The sequence below is a fragment of the Mytilus trossulus genome, chromosome 4, assembly GCF_036588685.1.
Source record: "Mytilus trossulus isolate FHL-02 chromosome 4, PNRI_Mtr1.1.1.hap1, whole genome shotgun sequence".
Classification (NCBI taxonomy): domain Eukaryota; kingdom Metazoa; phylum Mollusca; class Bivalvia; order Mytilida; family Mytilidae; genus Mytilus; species Mytilus trossulus.
The window spans coordinates 87,427,315-87,448,284 of NC_086376.1; the positions used below are offsets into that span (position 1 = coordinate 87,427,315).

General features: G+C 33.4%; 2 protein-coding genes across 3 annotated transcripts in view; both read left to right on the top strand.

Annotated features, from left to right (window-relative positions):
• LOC134716225 (uncharacterized) overlaps positions 1 to 5,601 on the top strand; it is a 29,387-nt gene extending 23,786 nt beyond the window's left edge. For both annotated transcript variants that reach the window (XM_063579085.1, XM_063579086.1), the window contains exon 10: positions 192 to 5,601. In XM_063579085.1, the coding sequence (XP_063435155.1) occupies positions 192 to 320 (129 nt within the window). In that variant the 3' untranslated portion in view covers positions 321 to 5,601. The remainder of the gene's footprint in view (positions 1 to 191) is intronic.
• Positions 5,602 to 11,292: 5,691 nt separating this feature from the next.
• LOC134716877 (uncharacterized) lies at positions 11,293 to 13,554 on the top strand. Its single transcript, XM_063579892.1, has one exon. It carries the CDS (start codon positions 11,293 to 11,295, stop codon positions 13,552 to 13,554), a length of 2,262 nt encoding a protein of 753 aa, XP_063435962.1.
• The last annotated feature ends 7,416 nt before the right edge of the window (positions 13,555 to 20,970 follow it).

A 20,970-nucleotide genomic window follows, 5' to 3' on the forward strand; every position in this document is an offset into this window, starting at 1 on the left:
AAAAAAACCTGGGGAAATATATGCAATAATAAATTTATGCCCTTGGCACATAGATTCAAGATACTTTAATTACATTTTGTTTAAAGTTAAATAGTATACCAAAACATATGAATTCATTATTTTTCAGATTGAGAGTACTTAGCTAAATGAAAGTAGAATACTAGTATACACATAAACCCTTTATTTTTCAGATTGAGGCAAAGCTAAACGCAGTTGGCAAAGACATTTCCATTGTTGTTCATCCATCTGATTTTATAAAGGAACTTAAAAGACAGCTGAAAAAGATGAGAAACTTTAAAGACTTCATGGCTGTGGCATAAACAGAGAACATGTCTGTAATTCACAGTAAATGGAGAAATGTAACTATACATGACAAATACTGTCTGTGATCACTTTTATATAGTCCCATGTAATACTGTCTTTTTATTTTCAAAATGGCTGATTCTGCAACCTGCTACATTTCATTTTGTCATCATTTCATTTTATCATGTGATACATGATGTTTCTCTGTTGAAAGATGAATCAACAGTTTATGCAAGACCAATTTATTGAAATGTTTTTCTTTTAAAGACCATACATTTTACAATTTTTTTTGACATAGTAGATTTTGACACATGTTTGACTACGACTTTCAGGGTAAAACCTATTTATACTTCACTATCTCTTTAGATATCTGTGTTCTGTACATGTATTTATCCACAATTAATTGTATTGGTTTTAAATTTTTGAAGGTCAAAAGATCATGTCAGCATAATCAAAAGTCAGATAGTCCAAGTAGACTCAAATATAATGTTCAGTACAGGTTATAAATAAACTGTTTGAGTTACATTTTAACATAATTAGTACAGGAGTTTTAGAAGCTCAATAACAAGACAGTTTTTAAATTATGTTTGAAATGTTTGGGTTTTCATGTTATTTTATTTGATGACCATTTTGAAGCAAATTTCTAGGATTTTTTTTAACTCCATATGAACAGTAAATTCAATTAAAGAAAGAATGCATGATAGTTTATGATAGAATGATGACTTGGCATGCCTGCCAACTTTTCAAAATGTCCATTGGGGTTTTACGTGCAAGATGGATCTTTTAGTCCAACAAAACCTTCAAAGGGGTCTTCAAATACATTTTAATGTTGTTTTTTGGCTTCTTCCTACATTTACAAGCCTATAGCCATTGTAAAGTTAATTGTTTTGTTTAAACTTATGGACAAATTTGCTCTTTCAAAATTTCCATTTGGGAGCTTTCATGGGGGAAATCCTCCACTGGAACTTTAAGAACTTTGTAACTGTGATCTATCTGTCAATCTTACAGGGTTATTTTTGTTTTATTCCTCAATTTCTATGTAGTGTAATATTAAAGTATATTAAAACTTTTATATTATTATTTATTAATAGATATTTGTAGAAGCGCTAGCTCTTTCAGTATTATAATACGATTATAGTTAAAGTGCTATGTTAGCCTTATACACTGTTTGCCATTTATACTAGCCCTATATACTGGTTTGCCATAAAGATATGTTATTTTTATATATTTTTAATGTTAAACAATTTTGACATTTGTATAGTGTATTGTTTCATATTACATTCATTAATGATTTCATCAACTTATATGAAGAATTTGTATTGCTTATAAATGTTATTTTTGTAATTTGAAACCACATTTTATTGTTAGTTGTTGTTAAATGAGAATTTAAAAAAAGATATTTCATCAAATTCATTTAAACCACTTAAGTAATGCAATTTGTTCAAAACTTAAACATTTTTATTTGAATGAACAAGGTACACAATTTGACCGTTTGACTTTGACATTTAAAAAGTTATATATAGAATTAAAAAAATAGATCCTTTTGTGGAAAGGTAATAATGTAAAACCACAGTTAGACAGACCATTTCATAAAGAGCTATAGTTTTCACACTCACAGCCAATGTATTATAAGACAAGACATTTCAATGGTAACTTTTTTTTTTTGTAATCACAACTTCTTTAACTCTTGTTTGAAAAGTTTGTAAAAAATGACAGAGTATGAACTGTCTATGGCAGCTGTAGCCAAACATATGATATAACCAGGGAAAAGATACATCAAAGTTTCAACTGTATGATTTTTTGTTTGCTTATTTGATGGAAATATGTTGTTTTTGTATGTAGAAAATCTGTTGTAAAATTTTCTACTTAGTGCTAACATTTTGCTGCTTTATTGCTTAGCAATTCTTCTGCAATTTATTTAAATCTAGTATCAGTAGAGCACTCTACATGCTGCATTCCATGATGACTGATGGGAGCTATTCCAATCATATAGTTAATTAGGGACCATAATTTAATGTTTAGTAAATAGAAGTGTAATATATCAGCATGACCTTGCTTTCAGGGAATAAGCCTGGTTGAGGGGAAGTAACTCTGTAATAAGCAATGCACCTTATCGCTAATCCCTGCTTGAACTTTTGACACATACTACAATCACTTTTCCGTTGTGGCATCAGATATTTTGTATTGTGAAGTCAAAATTTTACGGGAAGCTGTGTGATATCCAGTAATGGCGAACAAATAGCAATAAGGTGTATGTGTTTGTTATAGTCAGTTTCATTATGGTTTTATAAGCATTGGCATAACACAGAATTATGATAATCTTTTTTCTATAGAAGCTTGGAAATGAATAATTGCATAGTTTGACACAAGCATACTTTTGATTTCTCAAGAGTTATGTCCCTTAAACCAAATTTATTTCCACCAATCTAGAACTACATTGGAGTTATAGTACCGGTATATATATATATAGTTGCAAATTAAAGGTGCTTTTATGTAGTCTGTTCATAAGAAATAGATTTTTTTGTTTTTTTTATTTGTATCATAGTAAAATGCAATTGGATGATATTTATAGCCATGCAGGCATGGTAATTAATTTTATAATGTCTCAAAACTACAGCATGCATAAATTCACACATGTGTTAATGTTGTAAATATGTTTGTTATATTTTACAAGATTTCAGTTATGCTTATAGCAGATTATAGAATCATTTGTAATTAAATTGTGTATTTTGAAGAAGCTCAGACAAGTTACTTCACTTTTGAGAAGATTTTCATTCACACAAGTTGAATATATAATTTTAGTTTTAAAAATGTGCAATAAACATGTTTTTAGTTCTCACACCTCTCTGTATGAAGTACAAGAGCAAACTATGTAATAATTCCATGCCAATTCACTACAGTAAATTAATTTTAATTGCTGCAGACCTGCCAATTTTTCTGATTTATGGTGACCCCTTTTTCCTAATTTATGGGTAACTTTCCCCTTGGGAGGATATTGACCCGGCTTTTGATTTTTTTCATTATGATACTCTGAATACCTTAATACAGACAAACATCCATCTGAGTGGTATATAGATACAAATATATTCTTTCAAAACCATGGAAAGTACATATTAGTTCAAAACCATGGAAAATATATTTTCTTTCAAAACCACAGAAATTATAAATTCTTTCAAAACCACAGAAATTATACCTGTGAATAAAATATGTTGGAGTAGTAACAGTAGACACCATACCTATTTACCATGCAAAATTAAAAATTGAATGCTTTATAAACTGTGGATTCATTAATATTTGTTGGATACATATTTTTCGTGTGTTTTGTGAGAGCAGGAACACAATTAACTCAAATCTTCAACGAATTACATAGTTTCAATAGACTTTGTATATAGAGATTAGCAAAACCATGAAATCAAATATCTAAGAAAATGCAAGTTTTTCAGCAATGCATGAAAATTGATACCCACAAAAATAAATGAATCTACAGTATCTTTATATGAATTTCATAATTTGACAGCTGCAGGTCAGGCTGATGATCCATAACTGTTTTCATTTTGTTGACATTATCATTATTTCAATATAAAATAATTTTGTATATGTTATTGTAGATAATAATATTTTTTTGTTTTGTCATTTGAAACCAAAAACATATGCACACTTAACAGAAGCAAGTGAAAACCATTCAAAGCAAGGGAAAATGCTTGATTCCTTTCTTCTCTCTTTCAGATAGATTATTTTAAAAAATGTGGATTAGAAATCCAACTCTTTAAACTTTCAATTTTAATTTTTTTTTAATTTTAGAGAAGTTTCACCATAATTTGTCATGTTAAACCAAGGCATCTTAACATGATGCTTTATTGTAAATCCAAGTCTGTAAATACAGCAATCATTTATTGACAAATTGTCTTTTTAGCAATATTTTCAAAACCAAATATTTCATTTTGTCTTATTTTAATAATATTATAACATGCTGAAATCTTGTTATCCAAAATAAAGATGCTGATGAAAGAAAATTAAGATAAGGATCTGTAATCTGTGTTAATTGCTGAAAAGGTCAACCATTTTAATGTGCCTGTCTAATTAGGAGGCATTTGGTTTGCATGTGATCAGGATAATCACTGCTTCATTCTTTACATTTTACAATAATATTTTTTTTAAATAAATATCAGGAGAAGAAAAAATTGTCATAAACAAAGTCCCTGGTAAACAAATATTTTGTACAAAAAGTTGATATAGAAAAAATATGCTGTGAGGAAATTTTGGATATTTGGTTATTTAAACAGATTACTTTATACTACAAAATGATATGCAATGTTATATGTACACAAATTAAATCAATTTTATGATAGATTTTTTTCTTTTTCTGTAGACAGAAAGGTTCTGTTGATTTCAGTGTTTAGAGAATAGATTGCAAGATGTTTCAGTACTTGCACACACACACCATAAAATATATATATTGCAATACTTTTGTACATGCTCACACAAACACACACCAGTAAATATTTTCAGTACTTGTGCAAACACAAACACACACCAGAGAACATGTTTCTGTACTTGCACACACACCACAGACAATTCTGTATATTGCTATTAATTTCATAGATGAGTTTTACAAGAAATTTTTTTTCAGATATATTTTTATACCCTCATTATGTATACCTTACTGTTTTGAAAGAATGTTAGGACATATGTGTCAAATAACTGTACCAGTATTTCGGTTGGTACCTCTGATAATATTTTGAATCTCTCATGTTTTTCCTGATAGTAGAAACAATTATCAAAATAACTTTTATTGCAATTTCTCTTTTTTGTAAAATGGATTTTTTTTGTCTGAATAATTTTTCTCATACAATAGAGTGTCCAGGCTATTTGATGACTTTACTAATAGATACAGTTTATGAATTAAATAGATTGATATAAATCTTGTCATGAAATATTTTTAAACAGACATAATTCCACTTTAAATAAAAATATCAATTTCAAATTAATCAAATTGCATAAAAAGTGAAAGAATTATGTAAGTATCTTTTTATGTCAAACACAACGGGACCAGTATAAAATATTTATCAGACCAAGGAAATCAAATTAGGAGGAATATTTCTATATACATGTACATGTTACTGTATGAAATATCTGAATTATTTCCCTTTATTTGTTTGATTAACAAAAGAGCACTGTAATTTTGAAGCATAAATAAATGTGATTTGTTAAAAATTTCATTTGAATAGAGCTTTAGAAACTTATTGTTATTATGTTTAAATATATATGTTTTTATTTTGGAAATAAATGTTATTTTTTCTAGAGTTTATGTGTAGTATATGTATGAGCATTTAATGCATGTTATATGTTTTTTTGCTATTAAACTATTCAGAAATTCAGAATTGCTAAATATTTGTGTTGCCAATTTAGAAAGGTGATCTGATAAGATCTAGTTACATCATGGGCAGGGATATCTGTCTGTCTGTCTGTCTGTCAAAGTTTTCTTGGCTTCTATGTAAGTGAATGAATTTATTATACCCCATGCAAGGGGTTGCGGAGGGTATAATGTTTTTGACCCGTCCGTCCATCAGTCCGTCTGTCAGTCCTGTTTCTTGTCATCGCAACTCCTCTCAAACCACACAACAGAATTTCACGAAACCTTTTCAGATGATAAGGACATACTATGTAGTTGTGCATATTGACGGGAAATTGCGATTCAATTTTTTTTCTAGGAGTTACGCCCCTTTGAACTTATTTACTTTAATGTACTACTGCAACAGTTTGTCATCACAACTCCTCTCAAACCACACAACAGAATTTCACGAAACCTTTTCAGATAATAAGGACATACTATGTAGTTGTGCATATTGACGGGAAATTGCGATTCAATTTTTTTTCTAGGAGTTACGCCCCTTTGAACTTATTTACTTTAATGTACTACTGCAACAGTTTGTCATCACAACTCCTCTCAAACCACACAACAGAATTTCACGAAACCTTTTCAGATAATAAGGACAGAATATGCAGTTGTGCATATCGACGGGAAATTGCGATACAAATTGTTTTCTAGGAGTTACTCCCCTTTGAACTTATTTACTTTAATTTACTACTGCAACAGTTTGTTATCACAACTCCTCTCAAACCACACAACAGAATTTCACGAAACCTTCTCAGATAATAAGGACATACTATGTAGTTATGCATATCGACGGAAAATTGTGTTCATTTTACTTGCGAAGTGAGAATTTGTTTCTTCAGTGACAATATGAAGACGTGGGGTATGTGAGCGTGCTCACAAAGGTTCTTTAATATTTGATCTGCAGAAAATGAGCAATAGAATTTAAGCAATTTCTACATCTACTGTACAGACTCTTCTGGTTTGCCAAATCTCTGAAATTTAACAGCACTCATTTTGCATGGATATTATCCTTGAATTTTTCTTCATTCATTTTAGGGAATTATCATTTATGCCACATTATATCTGACTTAGTTGCTACCTTAATCAATTGCATGTAGGGATGCAGGTTCAGACACTGTATTGGTCTAGTTTTTCATCTACTGGTTGGACTATTTGAAATAAATAATATGATGAATTATAAGCCCTTAAGACAGTACAATGATACATGAAGACATTTCTATGAAACAGTTCCATTCATTAAAATAAGTCTTGTGAGAAAAAATATTATATATATGTTGTGTACAAGTTATCATTTTGTACAAATAATAATTTGTACAAAAATATTGTTCAAATTAAAATTTGTATTTTGACTTTGTACGAATTGTAATTTGTACAAAAAGTGCTTGTACAAATTACAATTTGTACAAAATAGGACAAAAATTCACTTATAACTTGTACAATAATTTTTCAAATGGATTTTGGAGAAAAAAAATCATTGATACACGTTATTGAATTGCTACTAAATGACCAGACAGTACACCTGAGTTACAAAATTCAAAAGTAGTTCTTTATCAATCGTTTGAGCATGTGATCTAGTGAGTTATGGAATCAGGTATTGCATACCATCTTTTGACTCTCAAATCGATAACAACTTGTTTTACAGACATTTTAACTGTTTCATATAGCGAGCGTTGAAGCTCAGGAATCGTTGCTGTGAATAAATATGTGTTTAAGTACTTCATTCAGACTTTTAGAGAAAATAAATATCCCAGAAGATTAAACACCCCATTTGGTTAGGAATACGACTGCTAAAGTCAGGAATATGTCAGTTGTTTTTTTGCTGTTTTTGTATCAATTTGTTTTTCAACAAGGATTAAGTTATGTAAATCCAATCTTTTGATGTACCAATTACAAATACAAATTATCACTTGCTTACAGAAAGATATGATTGTTTTCATTGACTTTTAGAAATAACAAATAAGTGGCATCAAATCTTTTGCGATCCTTCTCACGATCATCAAAACGCTGTACACGATCTTTCACGATACAAAATAGGGAAATTTTACAAATATAATCGTTTGCAAAGTTCCTGAATAAAAAAAAAATACATCAAAATAACGATAAGAATTAATCAAGCAGTACTATTGAGTGATATTTTTTTTAAGAAAAAGACGTGTATGTATTAAAAATTTGAAAAAAATCCTATTTGTTTACTTTTTGTTTTTTTAAAAATTTCGAAGATCAACCTGCCTTTTGTAGTTGGGTATAAACGGTGTATTATGTTACTACGGTTTAGTGTGTGGTCAGTTAATTACAATTCTATCGTGTGAAACATTGCATTTTTCACAAAAAATCGTATTTAAAACTGTTGTAAAAGTTATAAGTGAATTTTGGTCAAATTTTGTACAAATTGTAATTTGTACAGGCACGTTTTGTACAAATTATAATTTGTACAAAGTCAAAATACAAATTATAATTTGTACAATATTTTTGTACAACTTATAATTTGTACAATATTTTTGTACAACTTATAATTTGTACAAAATGATAACTTGTACACAACATATAGATAAAAGAAGATGAGGTATGAGTACCAATGAGACAACTCTCCATCCAATTCAGAATTTATAAAATAATACCATTATAGGTCAAAGAACGGTCTTCAACAGGTGAAATCACCCTTACATCGCAACAGGAACACTTCACAGATGAAATAATTAGCAAACTTGGCTAATTTGTCACATTGTTCAAAAAATATCCATCCTCAAAACTAACGATACTTGAAATCCCAGTCTACTCTATCACAGAATGGAACAGGTACAAAGGACATAAAAACCCTGAAACCTTTAAAGACCAAGATAGCCAATTGCAAAAACAAATTGAAAACATAAACGAGTGGATCCACACAACAAACCAGGAACTTGGTAGTCGCTCGCCATTACTCAACCATCATCTTCGTGCTCGAAAACAACAAGCAAGAGGGAAACACAAGCCTTGCAAAAAGTATTATAACGTCAAATTGTACAAAGACGGTATTCATCCAAAGCAGCTGTTAGCTAAAGCCTGGCTGGCAGAAATAGTTGAAAAAGTTCGTAGAGACTGTTGGGCATAACATAGTGACACTTATATTAATGCTTGAAGATCAGGAGGCATGGAATGACCAAGCCACACTGAAACCTTCAAGTACTTGATATCAAGCTGTCGATACACTGTCTGATCTGCATAAAAACAACTGGACTACCTCAATAACGTCTAATACTAAAACAAGAATGGCAAGTTCCATTATACAGAGAGCCAAAATTACAGACTCGCACAAAAAGGTGACAGAGCTTATAATTGGTGACTACACTCTTTAGTTGATAAAACCCTGAAGAAAAAACTTGAAGCCACTAAACGTTTGCAACATGTTGAATACAAATTTACCAACGGAGGCGTGGTTATCACATCCGATGCAGCAACATATTCAGAATGGCGGCAATGAGATATTATGAAACACTCCCCCCAAATCATGGAGTGGCACACATAAAGAAAACAACAGACAGCACTCGACTCCATACAGTCCAAAACACTGTGCGAGTAGTACAACCATCGAACAAAAGCTACACAGTGAATATATACTATACAACAAGCAGACTACTGGTGAATGGTAAAAATGTGTCTGACTTTATTGATAGAGACTTGCAGAACATCCACAATATTATTTCTTCTAGTACAAGCAATAACACCAAACTTAATATTAATGACCTCAATGCTATGTTACGGGAACAGCTGACTAGCATACTAAATGCAAATCAAATGAAGTATGAAGAAGTTAATAGCCAAAATACACAAGATAAAGATTCTGATAACATTGCTTGTATAAAATGCACCAGAAATTGTAGGACAAAAAGTACTTACTGCTCGACAGGCAACCACTGGGTTCACTACAGTTGTCAAAACCTAACACAGGAGGACATAACAGAGGTGTAAAAAGGTGAAAATAACACCTACACCTGTACATTCTGTACTGGAGACTCCAAGAAACTAGCTTTCCCAAATACTCTGCAAATAGCCAACTGCAACCAACTAAATGACCTACTACAAGAAAAGGTAACATTAAGAACAGATGAAACTACAATGAGCAACAAAGACCTGTGCTTTGTGTGCGATCAACAAACTGATAACACACCGTGGGATGTTTGTGATCTTTGCAATAATATGAGCCACACTACCTGTATGAACATTGAAAATAATGAACACCACTGTAACGCATGCATAGGTAGTGAAATAATGGAATACACCACTAGCGTAATTAAAACGGATAGGCTCCAGATAAGCCAATATAACTTGACCGAGCCAATAGAGGTCATATCTGAGGAAAATACAAGCACTGTTGAGTCTGAGACAACCCTCAAAACAGTAATATCTAGTAACAGTCCTCAACCAAAACAGTGTGTCTTGAAAAAGATTGTACTACCAGAAAGGATAACAAAAGCTTCACTGCAAACCCAAGAAGAACTCCAACTCAAACATAGTGAACTCAGAGAAAGGGAGTTAAAACTTAGGAAAACTGAAGAGCAACTTAAACTTAGGGAAAAAGTGGTTAATGAATACAAAAAAGAGAGAATACTACTAGAAACAAGATGCCAGAGACTGGAGGCAAGAAACTGTGAATTAGAACAAACGGTAAAAAGCTTAAGGAAAAGCATTGAAATGAGCAACTTGTCAGAAGAAACCAGCCGAAATGAACCAGCTCATACACACGTGAGGAATTCTTTGCAAACAGGCAAGCCGGAAATGAATGATGTGTTCAATATAGTGCAAACACAGCTAAACAACAAGGTTCTGGCCCTACACGAAAAGCTAACAAACATAGTCTTCTCTAAAATAGACAAACAACTGGACAAAATTAGCTTGGCAGACATGAATGAAATGGAGAAAATAAATCCTGAAATGTATAATGTTGAAAGATCTACACCATTACAATCAAAACAGGACAAGAAAGAAACGGAAGAAATAACTCCTCAACTTAACAACATTGAAAGAAATACACTATTGCAATCAAAACAGGACAAAACACCGATTACTTCCAAGAACGCAACAGAAACTGCTCCCCATGTAGGGCAGCCGGTACAGAACAATTCAAAACGATATATGCAACCAAGTAATCCTGCTAACAAATGGAACCTAGCCAACAGCCTAACAGGTCAACCACTTGTATACAGAGGATACCAGAAATACAGTTTGCAACAACCTATGGACCAAGCAGGTGTCCCATTCAACCAAAAACAAGGCAGACGCAACCCACAGATTATAAACAATACAACCACAGAGAAAATTATACAACCAACAAATGCTCACTTTTTAGACAGACCAGGCCTCAAGAAACAGAACATGTAGCAGGAACACAAATCGATAGCAACAAGGGGAAGGGACATCTAACAATAGCCTCCTATAATTGCAAAAACATCAAAACCTGTGGTCATGCAATCGATGAACTATTAAAATCAAATCAATTAATCTTATTACAAGAACACTGGCTTTTCCAATCACAAATTGATATGTTAAGCGACCTGCACTCAGAAATCAACTATGCAGGAAAGGGAGTCGATATTAATAACCCTTTACTCCCGATGTATATGCCAAGAGGCTATGGCGGTGTTGCTATCATATGGCAAAAAAGTATCGATCACTTAATAAAACCATTATCTGAAGGATCAGAAAAGATGCAATGCATAGAAATATTAAGCAATAGTGCGCACAACTTGCTGCTTGTGTCAGTTTACTTACCGTCCAAAGGAAGTCGAGACCATGTTGAGGAATTTTTAGAATGTATTGACCAACTCTACGAACTTTATCAAAAATACTATGGAACGCACGACATAATAATTGGAGGAGACCTAAACGAGGACTTAAACGATACTGCGACGTCAAGAACAAGAAATAGATATTTGAGGAACTTTATCTCAGAGTGTAACTTGTCCTTCAACAATGCAGGAAAAACCTTCATCAAGGCATCTGGAGTAGAATGTTCGGAACTTGATTACTTTCTACACACTCTCAAAGACCCAAAGCTATACTCAAACAAAACAGTTCTACACTCCGTTAAAATGAATGTGTCAGATCATCATCCAGTACAAATGACGTGTGTGTTTGATTTCGCGAAGGTCACACAAAAGCAAAGGAAAAGTAGCAACGTCACCCCAAAAATAAAATGGGACAAAATGGACATGGACCTATATAAAGCTATGGTCGACACATCATCAAAGTTGATATTGGAAAAATTAGACAATAAACAGATAGGACTGGAAGAATCTATTCAGACAACATGTGAGATAATGGCCAACTCAGCCATTAAATCCTCCAACATCAAACCCTCGTATAATGCAAAACCGAAACTTAAAGTATGGACACCTGCAATACAGGTTGCTCTTAAGGAGATGCGAAATAGCTACAATGCATGGGTAAAATCAGGAAAACATGAAGATCTAGACAATGTCCTTTTCTTGGAGAAACAACGAACAAAACAACTTTTTCGAAAATCAGTCCGTGTCGAAATTGCAAAAAGAAGAGAGGACGAAAAAGAGCTGATCATGGAAACTAGAACCAGAAATATGAAACTATTCCATAGGCTAGTTAGAAATACACGTAAAAAAGGCGGAGAAATTATAATGGACTTGAATGTAAATGGACACTGCTATACGGGAGATGAAAACATGCTAGCAGGTTTCAAGGAACATTTCCGCACACTAGCAACATACGATGAAAACATCAACATTGACAACGACTATCATCAAAATGTGGAACATGAAATTCATATAATAAATCAATTGGTTAAAGGCAAGAACATTCCTGATGCATCAATGGAAGAAATTTCAAACGCAATCAAAAATATCAACAAGGGTAAATCTGCTGACTACTATGGCATCACAATTGAACATATAGTTAATGCGGGAGAAATCATGGTCATCTTGCTCCAAAGCATCATAAATGAAATTTTCCAACAAGGATATGTGCCAGATCTCCTAAAAATCGGACTTCTCACACCAATTTTCAAAAACAAAGGAACTAAGAATGATGCAGGAAATTACAGAGGAATAACAGTGCTGCCTGTAGTGAGCAAAATAATAGACACAGTGCTTAAAAATAGAACACAACCATCAGTAAAAGCCGTGCAACATAAATATCAACGTGGATTCACAAGTGGTTCAGGACCAATGAACTCAGCACTACCAGTGGAAGAAGTGTATCGTGAAGTTCATGACGGTGAAACAGAAGCACAAATAATACTACTGGATGCAAAATCAGCGTTTGACAAAGTGATACATACCCATATGATGAGAAGAGTGTACCAAGCAGGTATCGAAGACAAACATTGGTCACTAATAAGTAGTCTGCACCAAAACGCTGCCAGTACCAGCAAATGGGGAGGATATATCTCTGAGTGCTTCCAAGTCTCATTGGGTGTTCGTCAAGGTGGAATACTCAGCACGGACCTATACAAGCTCTACGTAAATCCACTACTAGACAGATTGGAAAACTCAAATCTTGGTATAAGGATTGGTAATATAACATGCAATGCCAGCGCCTGTGCTGATGATATAGCTTTAATGAGTACAAAAGAAGACGACACACAAGTGCTGATAAATATGGCGCACGATTTTGCGTACATGGAAGGCTATGAGCTACAGCCCCAAACAAGTGTGGCGTTAAACCTCTTGTCAAAAACTCATAAAAAGAACAATACCAACGAGTGCATATTCAACATTGGAAATAACGTTATGCCAAATGTCAAGCAGGCACTACATCTTGGAATAATTCGAACAACATCAATGAAGGAAAACGTAACTTTAAATGTGGAGGAAAATATCAAGAAAGCTAGAAGAAGTGCATAGGGCTTATTTGGCGGTGGTTTCCATGGACATAATGGACTAGACCCAGAAAAACTGGTACACCTGTTTAAAACATACATTAGCCCTGTGTTACTCTACGGAATGGAACTATTACTACCCAAACCAGCTATGCTACTTCAACTAGAAAAATTCCAGAAAAGATTACTGAAACAGCTGCTTTCACTTCCTACATCAACTCCAGACCCGGCGGTGTACATTCTATCAGGAATACTACCCGTCGAAGCGCAAATTGACAAAAGAGCACTGGGATTACTTAACAACATCTGTAACCAAGATGAAAGCAGCACGGAAAAACAACTGGCGCGAAAACAAATCAGTGTTAAATCGCTGGACAGTAATAGCTGGTTTATACAACTCAAAGAGATCCTTTCAAAATATAACATGGATGAAATCAACACCTACCTTGATATACCTATGAAGAAAGAAAAATGGACCACATTGATAAACCGAGCTACCCAAAAACACTGGAGCGAGTCAATAACAAGAATGGTTCCTTACTACAAAGGCCTACAACACTTAAATTACACGGAATTTCACCAAGGGAAGCTACACCCTCTAATAAAAATCAAATGTCAATCAGCTAGAGACATAGGAAGAATTCCTCCAAAGCTAAAAATTCTAACCGGCACATACATTTTGCAGTCACACAGAATCAAAATGTATGAAAATGAAACAGACCTGATCTGTCTTATATGTCACCAAGGAGACGAAACGCTGGAACATTTTATCCTGGAATGTGAAGGGTTAGCCGATACTAGGAATTCAATTATGGATGAAATTAGTGCCATTCTGAAGGATTCAAGAAATGTAGACTTTCATAAGCAATCATCAAAAGTAAAGATGCAAATTCTACTGGACATTACAATGCTGCGGGAAAATCTAAAACTAGATGCACAACTAATGGCCGAAATTGAATATTGTAGCCGCCGACTTCTCTTTTTGTTACACACCACCAGATACCGTTTCCTGTCAAAAGGATGGAAAAAGGACAAGAAAAACGTAAAGGTGTAATAACCAAGAATCAGTGCTGTGAACAATGTGTAAATAAACTGTATATATTAAACCAAATTCGATGGTATTGGACTGCACTACACGTATATATAAAGCACACAGGTGGAAGATATTGCTGCACATGTTAGACATACTGGTGCCTATGAAGACACTGGTGTGGTTCTCCTATATAGGAGGTTAAAGATACAGAGGTAAGGTAAGGATGCCTTGGCTTACACCGAACAGCAAGCTATAAAAGGCTAAAACAATTAGTAGTGTAAAACATTTAAACGTCACTAACTGAAAAATGCCTAAGTGAATTTATGATAATTTGTTGAGAAAAGTTAAAGGAGAAGGAAGAGGTTCATCTTAAATGTCTCTTCACCGGGAGTATAGTATAATAGTAAATACTTTCGTGACTATACAACCCGACATAAACAAAGTGCTTTTAATGAACTTGCAATTCAGTGGATATGTAAAGAGAACTAAGATTTCAAGTCGCAGTCACATTTTGGGGTTTTCCAGTTTAGAATACAAGTTTCTCTAATTCTATGGAAAGATATCCCTTTCCGAACCAATTGTATAAAAAAAATTAATCAACGTGTGGCTGCCGGTGATTTCAGAAGATGATTGGCTGAGTCAAAGAGTCATAACCTTTCTCAGCTCCCTGAATTGATCAAAATGTTCTAAAAGGTGTTAATGAAATTGGCTATTTAAAAGTCTAATGATATTAGCCAGGATCGAAATCCTACTATGAGAGTGTCAACTGTGTATAATGAGATGCGAAATATACAAAAAGGTTTTTGAAACCCGTAAGTTGAAAAAAACGTATTACGTCACGTCTGAAAAGGAAACAAACAACCGTACACAAAACACAACACTAAAGACTGAGCAACACGAACCTCAAGAAAAACAAAAGTTGTATGTAAACAAAAAATCTCTGTGTAGTGGTATTGGACATGTTTCAATTTTTAACAAGTGCCTAACCATTTGTGTTGATCTAGAAAGAAGAGTACCATAGAATAACTTTAGAGTCATCAAATGTTTTCGAAGTATAAAAATTTCTAAGAAATAGAGCCGAACCACGAAAGGATTTTCGGGGTATGCTAATTTACGGAAAAATCAACCGCACTTCGTACCCCGAAAATTTAAAACACATCTATTCAAAAGCAAAATCACAAAAATACTGAACTTAGAGGACAATCAATTCGGAAAGTCTACAATCACATGGCAAAATCAAATAACAAAACGCATAAAAAACGAATGGACACGAACTGTCATATATAAAATGTCTCAGCTTTTAAACGAGCCATCACACATATCCAAGTTTACGATATATACTGAGCTAGAGAAGAAAACGTTTCCATTACTGCCTAAGCAGAAACAGTTTCGCATATTGCCCGATCTATCAAATAAATCAGGATAGGAGATACAAGCCCTAAAATATCGTATCTACTGGTAGATATTTGCTTCGTTTGTAGACGCTACTCGAATGTTGCTACAAACTATTGAAAAGTTCAGAATGAGGAAGCTGAAATATTTTGTTTTGTCTTAAAGTTTGTTTTCAACGGCCCCTCAGTGTCAAGTTCTATGCCAAGATATGAGGTAGATTTAACTCTATCTGCTGTGTCCTTTACCTCAAGTACGATGGGATAAAGCCATATACTTCATAAAAAAAAGGCATGAAGATAAGATAAGATAACATAAGATATTTTATTGGTTTAAAATCCAAAATTACAGGATTGATACCAAGACAATACACATTTGTCATATGCAAACATACAAACAGACATATATATATATATATATATCTGATCACATTTATAAACATTATATATACATATACATGTACATACATCCCCTCTATTGTGAAAAGTAAATATTGTTACAATGATTAATGTATATAGTCTCTGAGAGGAGGTGAATGACTGGGTTACAGATGTCTTATTTTATGAAGTTTTTGTCTGTCATATCGGAGATTATTATAACACATTATTCTCAGGACATATGTCCATTGTCATAGTCATAAGATAACTATATATTTATTTTGTACATGGGTATCTTTACAAGGTCCATATGTCTGTCAGGCAGGGATCACGTGGCCCTTTTCACGTCATGGATCAGTATTCAAAAGTAAAATTATAAAAATACTGAACTTAGAGGAAAATCAATTCGGAAAGTCGACAATCACATGGCAAAATCAAATAACAAAACGCATTAAAAACGAATGGACAAGAACTGTCATATTCCTGACTTGGTACAGGCATTTTCAAATGTAGAAAATGGTGGATTAAATCTGGTTCTACAGTGCTAACCCTCTCACTTTAATGACAGTCACATCAAATTCCGTTATATTTACTTTGATGCGTAAATAAACAGACACAAGAAATAAATACTCAAAATATGGGTATATCAGTCATTATCGTATAATGTTCAGTTATCATGGGTAAGCCTATATCTCAGCAACTAGTTATGAGGTCAAAAATGTTTTTTTTTAGAATGTATTGATTTTAAGGTGTACATGACTGTCTGACATGTTTCATCTGACCTTGACGTCTTTGTGCATAGACAACAAGTATGTAAATGTAACATTTTTGTTGTATAATATGTTTCTCTGATACTTCCTCCATATTAGAATGGAAGGGATTCGGAGACCGACAGGTCTACGTAGTCTAACTACTGTACTTGGTATGTCAACACTGAGGTTGTGAGTTAGAATCCCACATGTGGCAGGTGCGATTGACTCCATCCTTTATTGTTTAGGATTGTCAGGTTTCCTACCGAAGATCGTTGGTTCTTTCCTGCCTCCTCCACAAATAAAAAAAAATAGCACAATAGTGCGTAAAATTGTGTTAAACACCGACCAATTAATAATTAAGTCAATTATTATTTGAATGGCTAAAGCGAACTTTCACATTATAACATTAGTGTCAAGTTTCCGGTCTATTAAAGACTTTCTGCAATATATAATCCAGTAGGTTTTCATTACATTATCCCGAATTTTCATTACTCCTTTCAAAACTTCGTTCTCTATTCAATTCAGGTTTAAAAACCACGGTTAAAACCCTCATTTAAACCAAGAAAAACTTACAGCTATCATACCGGATACTGCAAGTCACAGACTTTTCAAGCCAGTTCACATTGGAAACGATGAAAAAAGATAAAACATCTTTCCTTAATGGAGACCATTGCCAACAAAAAGTCTCGATGGAGTCAAAATGGGCAATATCCTTCATTATCAATCGGTTCAATCGAAAATATTTCCCTATTTTAAAGATCAGTCTATACAAATCATTTCTTATATCTATTCCAAACCAATTGCAACTAACATTTTCACCTACACACATGTTTTGCAGGATCTCAATATTGACGACTTTAATTCTAAATCGCCTGATTGCACCTGTGCTGGTTCTCAATCCCAATATAATCCGACTGCCTACGTTATTTACGGTGATCTCAACATTATCAGTAACACTTCCTTGGGAAATGTGTTATCTAAAGGTCCGAAATATTGTGAGCCTTAATCCATCAATTGGAAACACAACTTCAAAATACTGATGCAATCAATCGAAAATTATTCCAGCGAATGGCCTAAATGCGAGAAAGAAGACGAATACTAGTATACTCTTTCCGAATGGATTAAGGTTGTGAGGTCGTTGATACAAATCAGAATTAAGCAGAAACTCTACTTTTCCTTATCAAAACCCATGCTACGTCAATCTTTAAAGACCCAAATATTGCAAAGAACGTGTTCTACCTCCATGACACATATGTTGTTGTACCCGCAGATAAAGCCCCAAACAAAAACTGCTTGATTTTAAATTGAGTTAGGTATTGGCAGTTCACTTAGAAACTGAACATATACCCCGACGACACTTACCAAAACATGAAATCCTGGATAATCATAGGTCTATTCTATGTTCCTTTGCTATTTCAATCAAAGATGAATAACTGGATCTTCCATTTCTGTACTATTTACCTAAACTACTTATTAATAAGTGTCCTTACAAACAACGGTATATCGGTATTGCTGGGTCTTCCAAGTGCTCGACGAAACCTCTTTCATAAATATAAATCTCTGTGTCATCAGCAATTAAAGCCGTGCTTCAAAGTTATTGTGAAATTGTCTGTTCTAGAGGTGGCGTGAATCAGATGTGAATACTAAAAAAATCCATTGATCCTTTAGAGCACATATAGTCTAAGACTCTTTCATCTTGCAATATTATTACAACATTTCTTACTTCTCTGCACTTTAAACAAGTATTCCCAATTCTAAACAAAAAGGACCAATTGAAATAGTTGGTTTTGCTTTATTTGAGAACAAAGAATTGCCAACGTAGATACATGTATCTTGTCTTAGGGAGGGATTACTCCTACTTTGTAAAAAATCCCTCTGATTTGAACAAAATAATCTCTGAAACTGACATCATCAAGATGCTTGATTTCTTGATTGACAACATACTTTTAAGAAAAAATTGAATCAACCCCCAACATATTTGTTACGCTTGGTGGACGTGTTTTATCAGCATTCCCATGGGAACCGATTGAGGCTGACTTCATACTGGAAGTTCTAAGGAAAAAAGTAAAAAGAAAGTTAGCTATATCCTTTAAAAAGTAAAATCACAAAAATTCATAACGGAAAGTCCCTAATCCTAACTTTAACTTCTGCTATATACTAGTAGATGATGTTCTATCACTGAATAATTCAAATATTGGTGAGTATATTGAAAACATCTATCCCATCGACTCAGAGATAAAAGATACAAGAATTTCAGTTGAGTCTGCCTCATTTGTTGACTTCATCCAGAAATTGACAATGAGGGTCGGTTGAAAATAAAACTTTACGACAAAAGAGATAATTTCAGCTTCTTCATTCTGAACTTTCCATTCGCAGCAACATTCTAGCAGCGACTGCTTACGGAGTATATATCTCCTATTTGAAACGATATTCCTTGCCTTGTATTTCCTATCATGATAACATTGATAGATATGTGTTGCTCATAAGGAAGATATTAAACAAAGAGTTCCAAATGGTTAAGTTGAAATCATTCTTTCGTTATTTTTCGGACGACATTACAAGTTGGTTGACCATTATTGAATATCTGTTTCACAGATGGTATCGGATATGTTCCTTATGTCGTTACTATAATCCCGTTCGATTTTCACTTATGTGACCTACCGAATTAAATTATTTTCTCGGTTTGTAATAAAATGAGCAACATGACGGATGCCAAATGTGGAACAGGATTCTTTTACCTTTCCGGAGCACCTGAGATCAGCCCAGTTCATGGTGGAGTTCGTGTTGCTTAGTCTTTAGTTTTTTTATGCTGTGTCTTGTGTAATGTTTGTCTTTTTCTTTTTAAGCCAAGGCATTATGAGTTTGTTTTCGATCTATGTTTTTGAATGTCCCTCTGGTATCTTTCGCCCCTTGTTGTTTGGAGATTTCGTGCTATTGCCCAATACTCTGCTTTTGTACAATATTACGCTTTTGTGCAATACTAATGCTTTTCCGCAATACTAATGCTTTTCCGCAATACTGTGATGTGACGTAATACCATTTAATTGTGCAATACTGTGCAATTGAAGATTTCTTGATATTGCACAATACTGTGCTATTGTGCAATACTGTGCAATTGTAAATGTTAAAAATCAGAAAGTTCAAAAAGCATTTAGAAAAAAAACATTAAATGATTCCAAAATTAAAAATGAACAAATAAATTTCCCCCAAAAATTGAACCGTCTTTGAAGTAATTACACCCAAACTCAATCCCAGCTTTCCTTATGTTGTATGGATCCTTGTAGTCCAATTTAAGAGAGACTCTTAAACACAAGTTATTGTCCTGTCAAAGTACTTGATAAAGTGCAGCTATTTTAAATACTTAAAGGATATTCATTTACATATCTTTTCAAGAACACAGTACATTTTAATCAATGCTCAATAATTACAAACTTTAACAGTACAAATCGACTGCATTTCCGACAGTCATTTACACTCCAGGGCCAACGCATTATTTAATGTACATTTACAAGTACAGGTTATACTATTGTTTAAAAAAAGAAAACAGAACGTACCAAAGGAATACCAGAAAAAAGGACAACACCATATCCCCAACTGGCAACATGAATTTCACAAAAAAGAAATGACGTCGAACTAGATACTACACAGAGAAAAGAAAGACAATAAAACGCCTGCCCTACCAAAATACTCACGTTTGGAGAATACATGTGCACTGGCTAGTCACAAGTTCTATTCATGTAGAATACGCGTTGTGTTGCTCAGGTTTAGAAGTTATAATCTTTTTATATATCGATATGAAGTTTTTCTAACCTAAAAGATCACCAAATCCTCGAAATATTATTCTGACATGAGAGTAATGGTAATTAAAGAAAGATTGCAAAAATATATTT

Coding starts and splice junctions, on each gene's coding strand:
- LOC134716877 (XM_063579892.1), top strand. CDS start 11,293: ATGTATATGCCAAGAGGCTATGGCGGTGTTGCTATCATATGGCAAAAA.